The following is a 12,213-nucleotide window of genomic DNA, read 5'->3' on the forward strand; positions in this document are numbered from 1 at the left end:
GCTGACTTTCGCCTTCAGTCAAAAGTCCGATCAATGCTCCCCACGCCGATACCGCCACCTGGACTTCATCGGGCAGTTCACCACAGATATCCGGCATATATCCGGAAAAGAAAACGTCGTCGCAGATGCCCTTTCCAGGGTGGACGAAATCGCAGCACCACTCGACTTCGAGGCCCTCGCAGCATCCCAGCAATGTGACCCAGAGCTCCAGGAGTTCCGCCAGAAGCAAGACTCTGGCTTACTTCTACGCCAAGTCACGATACCAGGATCCAACGCTGCCGTCTTCTGCGATATATCCACCACTAAGGCACGACCCTTCCTGACGACTCCATTCCGGAAACCAGCTTTTGACGCCATCCACGGCCTGTCCCATCCAGGCGCCAAGGCCACCACAAAGCTGATGAGCCAATGATACGTCTGGCCCTCCATTTCCAGAGATTGCCGAGCGTGGTCCCGAGTCTGCATCCAATGCCAGCGGTCAAAGGTGTCACGACATGTTTCGTCTCCGATCGGTAACTTCACACCGCCGTCGAGCCGTTTCGAACATGTGCACATCGACCTGATCGTGATGCCATTTTCCAAAGGATATCGGTATTGCCTCACCTGCGTCGATCGATTTTCTCGATGGCCAGAAGCGATACCGCTCCAAGACCAGACAGCAGAAACCGTCGCCCGAGCATTTTACACTAACTGGGTTGCCAGGTTTGGCGTCCCGCTCCGGGTAACTACAGACCAAGGACGGCAATTCGAGTCCTACCTATTTCGCTGCTTGAACAAGCTACTAGGGACGGACCACCTCAGAACCACGGCGTACCACCCGGCCGCCAACGGAATGGTCGAGCGACTCCACCGTCAGCTCAAAGCTTCCATTAAATGCTTGGACTCTGACACATGGGTCCACACACTACCCACTGCACTACTGGGGATCCGCGCCGCTTTGAAAGAAGATCTCCAATCCACCGCTGCTGAGATGATATACGGAGAACCACTCCGTCTTCCTGGCGAGTTCCTGGGTTCGACGTCGACGATGAACCTGGATAACTCCGACGATTTCGTTCGCGACCTGCGCCAGCACTTTCAGGCGCTCCGACCAGTCAGTGGCACCAGGCACGGTGAGCGGAAGATCTTCGTCTTTAAAGATCTCGCCACCGCATCCCACGTCTTCGTAAGGCACGACGCCGTTCGACGTCCGCTCCAGCACCCATACGATGGACCGTTCGAGGTGGTTTCTCGAGCCGAAAAGCACTACACCCTCCGAATTCACGGTACCAACGTCCCGGTCTCGATCGACAGGCTGAAACCAGCCTACATCGCGGTCAGCGAAAATTCACCGGAGGACGCTGTAAATTCGAACGAGGACGATGAAGACGAAGGAATTCTTCTCTTTTTACCAGGCGAGAACTCACCCCCGGCCCAACAACCCATCCCACCTGCTCCAGCAGAACCAGAGGCAGCAACGCAAGCGCCAGCAGTACGACGACCTTACACGACCAGATCAGGTCGGCAAGTTCGTTTCCCCGAGCGTTTCCAGGCGGGGATGTAATATATCCTTAATCACTAGCAAGGGGGTACTGTGGGGATTACAGATTCCTGCGTTACCATCATGGTGGCGCTGCCAACCAGGTTAACGCTTCCCCCAACAGAGGGCGCAACAATCTATTTAAGCCTCGAAGTACACATCTTAAACGGAGTTGAGCCAAAGATTCCCAGTTAAATATGAACCTACTTCATGTAGCACAAGTCGTCACGCTGTCCCAAAAAAAGCAGAGCAGTAAATTTTGAAGCCGAAAAGATGTCTTTAGACCATCTATATGAATTCAACTTCGAAAAGTTGTACAACGATTGTACAGAAAGGTAATGCTTTTACATCATTTTTTTCTTTAAGTATTTTTGAAACGATATAATCAAATTTTATCTTTAGTTTCTGAATGTTTCGTTCTTATAAAGAAATTTTTGTTCAATAATTGTTTTGAAATGAACAATAACCATATTGTACCTACAAACAGTCAATTAATATGTACTTTTTTTTTCCTAGGGGTATAACATTCGAAGAGGATTGCAGCGTATGTTTGAGCAGATTAACAGGAGAATTGTACCTTACGGACTGCAGACATTCATTCCACAAGGAGTGTATCGACAGGTGGTGCTCCAGTTCCAAATGTTGTCCCATGTGCAGGACAAATTTAGTTTTCGAAGAAACCTGCAGTATCTTCGATACAAATTGGAAACCTGTCAATATCCATCGGTTCGATAAGATGGACAGTGATGAAGAAGATGATGAGAGTGGAGAAGATGATGAGAGTGAAACTGAAGAAGAAAAAGAAGAGAATGAAGGAGAAAACGAATGCCAAACCGAGTGCCAAACCAACGAAGAAAATTAATTTTACATCTCTGTTCGACACAATCTGTAACATTTTTGAGAGAAATAAATCATAAATTGTGTTATATTTAAAACATTTGTTTTTTTTTTCATCTTATTTTTTCTAACTTTAACTAAGTGTCATTTCAATCAGAAATAGCTCTTGTTTGTCTTATGAGTCTGATTTATTATAAATAAAACAATTTTAAAAAATACTCTCATTAGGTGTACAACTTTGCTTCCGCCGTTTTGCAATAGATAGCTATAGAGGTAAGTGGTAAGTGATAGTCGAAAGATAGCCTACAAGAGGCACTTACTACAGACGAGTTGTAACAAAATCGACTAATAATCCGAGTAATCAAACAGTTTTCCATAAATAATAAACAGCTAAGGATATTGGATTGGCAATGATAGACATATTTTTTTTATATGTAATGAAAATTTCTGATATGCTCATTCCTAATGATCCAAGAATAAGAGCCAATTTGGTTGTAAGAGATAAAACGATATTCGGTATTTTATTGATCTACAAAAGTATGTTAGAGTCAGATGTTCGGCCTAAATATTAGGTGTACAACTTTGCTTCCGTCGTTTTGCAATAGATGGCTGTAGCTGTAAGGGGTAGTCGAAATAAATAGATCAAAGATGTCATACAATAAGCTTAAGTATTTGTGAACATAGCGCTATTGAAATATTAGTCGATTTTTGTCTCCATCATAAAGTTATTCTCGTTTAAACATTTTTGGATCGCGTCAAAAGATGACCAGTTTTTCCAACGCGGGATTCGTACGCTTTTCGAAAGATGGAAGAAAGTAGTCGCCAGAGATGGACAATACTTTGGATCATAAATGTATATCCAGTTTTTTACAATAAAGCCTCGAATTTCGGGAAAAAAACGGCGAAAGCAAAGTTGTACGCGTATGTATATTGAAGGAATTCCTTTGTTCTAACGTAATAACCAAGAGACAACCAATCAGAGAACACAAGATCGGTAAATTTCGATCCAGAAGCAGAAACCGCACAAGCCACCACGAGCAGATTTACTGGATATGATTTATGATACAGTACCTTGCACCGCCACCTCCGTGAGATTCGAAATGGAATAATAATTCATGGTTAGAATAGACTCAACGCCGATTTCTATCTGGAAATATTTACACCAAAAGATGTCCGTAACCTATATTTTAATATTATTATAAATATTCTTTCGATCTTTCAAATGTAATTATGAATTTATTCAAATGATAGACCTAATCGACCTGTATATTGAAATGAGGACATAAATCGTCCGATTCTAATGATATTTTTCGGAGAATATGGAAATGACATGCGAAAAATTTGAAATTGAGTCATTGAGTGTGTGGAATTTTCTACAGAAAATTTTTATTATAAACACATCATTTAATATGGAAAAACGATCAGATATGGAATCGTTTGCTTCTGTTTTTTCACGTGATCTTCATTTTGTCAAAATGAATGTTTCCGAATATTTTGATGGCTTCTTTGATTTGGCTAATTTTTAATTGATATCTATTATTAGTTGGTATTAAATAGAGTTAAATTTCATCCCTTTGAAACTGTATGCGTGAAAAGTATACTGTCAGACCCTGTACAAAACATGAAATGCGAAACATTTTGAAAACTTTATGTTTTGGGCACAACAAAAATTGAAGACTACCCACTAGTCTATCCGACAGGTAGAAAGAAATCAGCGCATGCCATTTGAAAAAATTGACTTATTGACATTTTCAAAGAGTCATTTTTAAAAAATTGCAGTTTCTTTCAGACCACCAGTAGAGTGATACGTAAATTTTCAGAAGACTTGAAAACTTTTCGGGAATCAATAAAAATATCGTACAATTACCTTGAACGGTTTTCAAGATTTAGTTTAGTTCAAAGCTTTTTATCCAAGAAATTCGTCAAAAAAAGTGGCCTACGTTAAAAAGTATCACAGATAAATTGTGACAAGTATTCGAAATCAGAACTTCATGGAGATTCTGAGTATGATATAAAAATTGGTCATTCTCATACACTGGTTATTTGTTTTACTAGGCAGCAAAGTAGTACACTGACTGTCGCAGCTGATAGTTCAGGAATTTTTCTTCGATTGATATTGTCTTTACAAATTATTAGAATTTCCACAAAACTATGTATTGCTCATACTGTGGGAAATATTATTTCTCACGGCACTTTGCCCACACCTCGCTACGCTACTTTTCATAGCAGTTGTAGGAAATAGTATATTGTGCAACAAGTGGGGAAAGTTCAACATTTCTCGCGAGTGTGGAAGTTTGTGGCAAAAGCCTGAAAGGCGAGTGCCGCAAACACACGAGCGAGAAAAGGACTTTCTCCACATGTTGCACAATATACTTTTTCGGCAACCGTCCGGGAAGTTCTCACTTCCCGGACACTTTTTCTCTGAGAAAGTATTATTTCCCGGACTAGGCCGGAAAAGAATCATAGAATCGATAGACCGAAATAACGGCTGACAGTTCATATGAAATTAGTTGTCAAAAATTTGCATGTTTGTTGATCGCAATCGCAATAAAATATGGAAAGCAGCGGCGATAGTGTTATTTTACATGGTTGCCGAAAAAATATTGTACGCAACACGCCCGAAAATGGTTTTTTTGGACACACAGACTTCCAGGACTCGCTTACGCTCTTCCTGGAATTTTGTCTATTCGTCCAAAAAAACCTTATTTTCCGGACTTGTTACGTAAATTACTATTTCCTACAACTATAAAAATTTCAATAATTCGAGTAATATCGATATTTTTACTCTTACATATTTCGATAAATTTCGATAGTGTCAGAAAATATCGAAAGCTGTTTGTCCCTTTCCCTAAATCAAACTAGTAATGAATTGCGCAGGTGCACATTTCGTATCCAATCCCGTTAGTCGTGTACTTGTTTGAGTACATAAAGGTACAGGTACGCTAACTAGTTTAGTATCAGTTTGACAGTGTTGAAAGTGTGGGGATTACAGATTCCTGCGTTACCATCATGGTGGCGCGGCCAACCATGTTAACGCTTTCCCCAACAGAGGGCGCAACAATCTATTTAAGCCTCGAAGTACACATCTTAAACGGAGTTAAGCCAAAGATTCCCAGTTAAATATGAACCTACTTCATGTAGCACAAGTCGTCACGCTGTCCCAAAACTGGTGACCCCGACGTGATCAACGTCAACTTAATGAGTGACAGGGACGATTTGGTCGACTAACACCAGACGCCAGGACGCCAGACGCCAAGATGCCGAATCCATCCGCCGCAGCACCCACTCCCGGAATACTCGCACGCCTCCAAATCCCGGCGTTCACCCCAGAGGACCCAGAAGTATGGTTCCAGCAGGTCGAGTGGACACTTGAAGATTTCGGGCTAACGGACAGCTTAGCGAAATTTCGGCAGGTGATCAAATCCCTAGACGGCAGGTACGCGAAGGAGGTTCGCGACCTGATAATCAACCCGCCAGCACAAAAGCCGTACGAGACACTGAAGGAGCAGCTGCTCCAACGCCTGGGGAAATCACAGGCCCAAAAGACGCGACAACTGCTGGAGAGAGTCGAAATTGGAGACCGGAAGCCTTCACAGTTCCTGCGGTATCTCCAACAGCTCGCTGGGGACAACGCCGCTGACGAGATCGTCCGCGCCCTGTGGATGGAGCGGATCAACCCCCTCGCTCGCGCCAGCATCGCCGCGCAGGCTGCCCAACCCAACGTGACCCTGGACGACCTGGCCAAGACCGCAGATTGCGTAATGGAAGCGCTAGGTACCGTCACGCCACAACAGGTGTCTGCGGTGTCACCTCGGGTGTCACAAAGCGAATCACAGCTTTGTGAAGTGTTGAAGAGGTTGTCGGTGCGCCTCGACGAACAAAGTCGCGAGTTAAACGATCTTCGTGCGGAAGTGCGCGGTCACTCGCGGAACCACGATGGTCCTACATCGCGTACTACAGGGAAACGGCAAAGGCAGTCGCTGAACGCGGCAGGCGAAAGCTGCCCCAACACACGCCGCTTGTTTTTGAGGGACCGAAACAGTGGAGAAAACTTTTTGATCGACACCGGCGCAGACTTGTGCGTGTTTCCGCGACGTCTAGTGAAAGGCCGACGGGTAAAAACCGGTTATGAGCTAACCGCGGCTAACGGTAGTGCGATCGATACGTTTGGCTCAATTCCACTGACACTTAACCTCGGTCTCCGCCGTGATTTCGCGTGGAATTTCGTCATCGCGGACGTGTCCAAGGCCATCATCGGGGTGGATTTTCTGACTCATTACGACCTCCTCGTGGATCTGCGCAACGGACTCTTACTTGACCGATCCACGAGTCTCAGTGTCACGGGACGGGACTCCAAGTGCGCGACTATCTCCGGAATTCGAACATCCGCAGGCGATACGCGCTATCACGCGTTGCTCCAGCAGTTCCCGGAGCTGACGCGCCCTGATGGCGCTTGCAAAGCAGCGGATGTGAAACACCGTACAGTGCATCACATCCACACCACACCAGGACAACCCGTCTTCCAGAAGCCACGTCGCCTAGCCGCGGACCGTTACCTCGCCGCTAGGAAGGAGTTCGAGTCCATGCTCCAATTGGGGATTTGTCGCCCATCGAAGAGCAGTTGGGCTTCGCCACTCCACATGGTGCCAAAGAAGGGAGACGAATGGCGCCCTTGTGGAGACTACCGGGGACTAAACGCGCGCACTTTACCAGACCGGTATCCAGTGCGCCACATCCAGGACTTCGCCCAAATGCTCCGTGGAAAGTCAATTTTTTCCACCATTGACCTGGTACGAGCGTACCATCATATCCCGGTGGCCCCTGAAGACGTGGAGAAGACGGCGATCACCACTCCGTTCGGATTATTCGAATTCCCGGCAATGAGCTTTGGACTACGAAACGCCGCTCAAACATTCCAGCGGTTCATCGACGAGGTTCTCCGGGGACTCGACTTCGTGTATGCCTATATTGACGACCTACTGGTGGCCTCCTCGTCCGAGGAAGAGCATCATGAACATCTACGCATTCTATTCGAACGTCTCCAGCGGTACGGAATTGTCGTCAATTCAGCGAAATGTTACTTTGGCGCTAAGGAAGTAAAGTTCTTGGGGTACCTAGTATCTGGTAATGGAACAAAACCACTCCCCGAGAAAGTCGCTGCCATCCGCGAATATCCCAGGCCAACAACAGCAAAAGATCTCCGACAATTCCTTGGCATGTTGAACTTCTACAGGCGTTTCATGCCCGGAACTGCTAAGACCCAGGCACCACTCAATGACCTGCTCCAAGGAAACATCAAAAAGAAGACACCAGTGAATTGGAACAATTACGCTGATGCCGCATTCGCCGCATGCAAGGAAGAACTTGCAAAAGCGACACTTCTGGCACACCCCGAACTTGGCGCCGAGGTCTCCTTGGTTTGTGATGCATCGGACCACACCATTGGAGCTGCACTGCATCAACGGGTTGGCAACGAGTGGGAACCACTCGGTTTTTTTTCGAAGAAGCTGGCTGGCGCTGAGTGCAAGTACAGCGCCTACGATCGGGAACTCCTGGCCATCTACAAGTCGGTCAAGTACTTCCGACACATGGTTGAAGGACGCCACTTCTTCATTTTAACTGACCATAAGCCGCTGACCTTCGCCTTCAGTCAAAAGTCCGATCAATGCTCCCCACGCCGATACCGCCACCTGGACTTCATCGGGCAGTTCACCACAGATATCCGGCATATATCCGGAAAAGAAAACGTCGTCGCAGATGCCCTTTCCAGGGTGGACGAAATCGCAGCACCACTCGACTTCGAGGCCCTCGCAGCATCCCAGCAATGTGACCCAGAGCTCCAGGAGTTCCGCCAGAAGCAAGACTCTGGCTTACTTCTACGCCAAGTCACGATACCAGGATCCAACGCTGCCGTCTTCTGCGATATATCCACCACTAAGGCACGACCCTTCCTGACGGCTCCATTCCGGAAACCAGCTTTTGACGCCATCCACGGCCTGTCCCATCCAGGCGCCAAGGCCACCACAAAGCTGATGAGCCAACGATACGTCTGGCCCTCCATTTCCAGAGATTGCCGAGCGTGGTCCCGAGTCTGCATCCAATGCCAGCGGTCAAAGGTGTCACGACATGTTTCGTCTCCGATCGGTAACTTCACACCGCCGTCGAGCCGTTTCGAACATGTGCACATCGACCTGATCGTGATGCCATTTTCCAAAGGATATCGGTATTGCCTCACCTGCGTCGATCGATTTTCTCGATGGCCAGAAGCGATACCGCTCCAAGACCAGACAGCAGAAACCGTCGCCCGAGCATTTTACACTAACTGGGTTGCCAGGTTTGGCGTCCCGCTCCGGGTAACTACAGACCAAGGACGGCAATTCGAGTCCTACCTATTTCGCTGCTTGAACAAGCTACTAGGGACGGACCACCTCAGAACCACGGCGTACCACCCGGCCGCCAACGGAATGGTCGAGCGACTCCACCGTCAGCTCAAAGCTTCCATTAAATGCTTGGACTCTGACACATGGGTCCACACACTACCCACTGCACTACTGGGGATCCGCGCCGCTTGGAAAGAAGATCTCCAATCCACCGCTGCTGAGATGATATACGGAGAACCACTCCGTCTTCCTGGCGAGTTCCTGGGTTCGACGTCGACGATGAACCTGGATAACTCCGACGATTTCGTTCGCGACCTGCGCCAGTACTTTCAGGCGCTCCGACCAGTCAGTGGCACCAGGCACGGTGAGCGGAAGATCTTCGTCTTTAAAGATCTCGCCACCGCATCCCACGTCTTCGTAAGGCACGACGCCGTTCGACGTCCGCTCCAGCACCCATACGATGGACCGTTCGAGGTGGTTTCTCGAGCCGAAAAGCACTACACCCTCCGAATTCACGGTACCAACGTCCCGGTCTCGATCGACAGGCTGAAACCAGCCTACATCGCGGTCAGCGAAAATTCACCGGAGGACGCTGTAAATTCGAACGAGGACGATGAAGACGAAGGAATTCTTCTCTTTTTACCAGGCGAGAACTCACCCCCGGCCCAACAACCCATCCCACCTGCTCCAGCAGAACCCGAGGCAGCAACGCAAGCGCCAGCAGTACGACGACCTTACATGACCAGATCAGGTCGGCAAGTTCGTTTCCCCGAGCGTTTCCAGGCGGGGATGTAATATATCGTTAATCACTAGCAAGGGGGTACTGTGGGGATTACAGATTCCTGCGTTACCATCATGGTGGCGCGGCCAACCAGGTTAACGCTTCCCCCAACAGAGGGCGCAACAATCTATTTAAGCCTCGAAGTACACATCTTAAACGGAGTTAAGCCAAAGATTCCCAGTTAAATATGAACCTACTTCATGTAGCACAAGTCGACACGCTGTCCCAAAAAAAGCAGAGCAGTAAATTTTGAAGCCGAAAAGATGTCTTTAGACCATCTATATGAATTCAACTTCGAAAAGTTGTACAACGATTGTACAGAAAGGTAATGCTTTACATCATTTTTTTTGTTTCATGACCCATTAACAAAAAAACCATCATTATTTGATGTTTTAGTGTTTTTTTATATTTCTGAACGTCCTACCTACATAGTATCATACATCATTTTGAAGGAAAAAAAATTACGAATCGAACGAAGTAATAATATACAGGGTGTTCCATTAAAAAAAATATAGGTTTGTGTTGAATCTTCAAAACCATACCCCGAAAAAAAAATTTGAGTACGCCACTGGATTCTACGCAGAATTCTGATTCAGATGTAGTTTTTACCTCAGCATTATTTCTACTAACTTCGGAGATAAAGGAGGTGTCCGAAAAGTATCAATTTCCAAAATCACACTGTATCTCTTGAACGGAAAGAGTTATGAAAAATCTGATTAGACCAATTTGAGTTTCACGAAAAAGTAGGACAGGAAGGTGAGTAGTTTTGAAACGATATAATCAAATTTTATCTTTAGTTTCTGAATGTTTCGTTCTTATAAAGAAATTTTTGTTCAATAATTGTTTTGAAATGAACAAAAACCATATTGTACCTACAAACAGTGAATTAATATGTACTTTTTTTTTCCTAGGGGTATAACATTCGAAGAGGATTGCAGCGTATGTTTGAGCAGATTAACAGGAGAATTGTACCTTACGGACTGCAGACATTCATTCCACAAGGAGTGTATCGACAGGTGGTGCTCCAGTTCCGAATGTTGTCCCATGTGCAGGACAAATTTAGTTTTCGAAGAAACCTGCAGTATCTTCGATACAAATTGGAAACCTGTCAATATCCATCGGTTCGATAAGATGGACAGTGATGAAGAAGATGATGAGAGTGGAGAAGATGATGAGAGTGAAACTGAAGAAGAAAAAGAAGAGAATGAAGGAGAAAACGAATGCCAAACCGAGTGCCAAACCAACGAGGAAAATTAATTTTACATCTCTGTTCGACACAACCTGTAACATTTTTGAGAGAAATAAATCATAAATTGTGTTATATTCAAAACATTTGTTTTTTTTTTTCATCTTATTTTTCCTAACTTTAACTAAGTGTCATTTCAATCAGAAATAGCTCTCGTTTGTCTTATGAGTGTGATTTATTATAAATAAAACAATTTTAAAAAATACTCTCATTAGGTGTACAACTTTGCTTCCGCCGTTTTGCAATAGATAGCTATAGAGGTAAGTGGTAAGTGATAGTCGAAAGATAGCCTACAAGAGGCACTTACTACAGACGAGTTGTAACAAAATCGACTAATAATCCGAGTAATCAAACAGTTTTCCATAAATAATAAACAGCTAAGGATATTGGATTGGCAATGATAGACATATTTTTTGTATAAGTAATGGAAATTTCTGATATGCTCATTCCTAATGATCCAAGAATAAGAGCCAATTTGGTTGTAAGAGATAAAACGATATTCGGTATTTTATTGATCTACAAAAGTATGTTAGAGTCAGATTTTCGGCCTAAATATTAGGTGTACAACTTTGCTTCCGTCGTTTTGCAATAGATGGCTGTAGCTGTAAGGGGTAGTCGAAATAAATAGATCAAAGATGTCATACAATAAGCTTAAGTATTTGTGAACATAGCGCTATTGAAATATTAGTCGATTTTTGTCTCCATCATAAAGTTATTCTCGTTTAAACATTTTTGGATCGCGTCAAAAGATGACCAGTTTTTCCAACGCGGGATTCGTACGCTTTTCGAAAGATGGAAGAAAGTAGTCGCCAGAGATGGACAATACTTTGGATCATAAATGTATATCCAGTTTTTTACAATAAAGCCTCGAATTTCGGGAAAAAAACGACGAAAGCAAAGTTGTACGCGTATGTATATTGAAGGAATTCCTTTGTTCTAACGTAATAACCAAGAGACAACCAATCAGAGAACACAAGATCGGTAAATTTCGATCCAGAAGCAGAAACCGCACAAGCCACCACGAGCAGATTTACTGGATATGATTTATGATACAGTACCTTGCACCGCCACCTCCGTGAGATTCGAAATGGAATAATAATTCATGGTTAGAATAGACTCAACGCCGATTTCTATCTGGAAATATTTACACCAAAAGATGTCCGTAACCTATATTTTAATATTATTATAAATATTCTTTCGATCTTTCAAATGTAATTATGAATTTATTCAAATGATAGACCTAATCGACCTGTATATTGAAATGAGGACATAAATCGTCCGATTCTAATGATATTTTTCGGAGAATATGGAAATGACATGCGAAAAATTTGAAATTGAGTCATTGAGTGTGTGGAATTTTCTACAGAAAATTTTTATTATAAACACATCATTTAATATGGAAAAACGATCAGATATGGAATCGTTTGCTTCTGTTTTTTCACGTGATCTT

The 12,213-nt window shown here is 44.5% G+C and overlaps 2 protein-coding genes across 2 annotated transcripts; both read left to right on the forward strand.

Annotated features, from left to right (window-relative positions):
- Positions 1-832: 832 nt before the first annotated feature.
- On the forward strand, positions 833-1,543 carry LOC123683108. Its single transcript, XM_045622009.1, has one exon. The coding sequence runs from the start codon at positions 833-835 to the stop codon at positions 1,541-1,543; it is 711 nt and encodes a 236-aa protein (XP_045477965.1).
- A 7,943-nt stretch (positions 1,544-9,486) lies between these two features.
- Positions 9,487-10,826, forward strand: LOC123682612 (brassinosteroid-responsive RING protein 1-like). Its single transcript, XM_045621344.1, has 2 exons — positions 9,487-9,842; positions 10,429-10,826. Exons 1-2 carry the CDS (start codon positions 9,781-9,783, stop codon positions 10,772-10,774), a joined length of 408 nt encoding a protein of 135 aa, XP_045477300.1. The 5' UTR covers positions 9,487-9,780; the 3' UTR covers positions 10,775-10,826.
- Positions 10,827-12,213: the final 1,387 nt, after the last annotated feature.

Source organism: Harmonia axyridis, chromosome 6 (genome assembly GCF_914767665.1).
Source record: "Harmonia axyridis chromosome 6, icHarAxyr1.1, whole genome shotgun sequence".
Taxonomy (NCBI): Eukaryota; Metazoa; Arthropoda; class Insecta; order Coleoptera; family Coccinellidae; genus Harmonia; species Harmonia axyridis.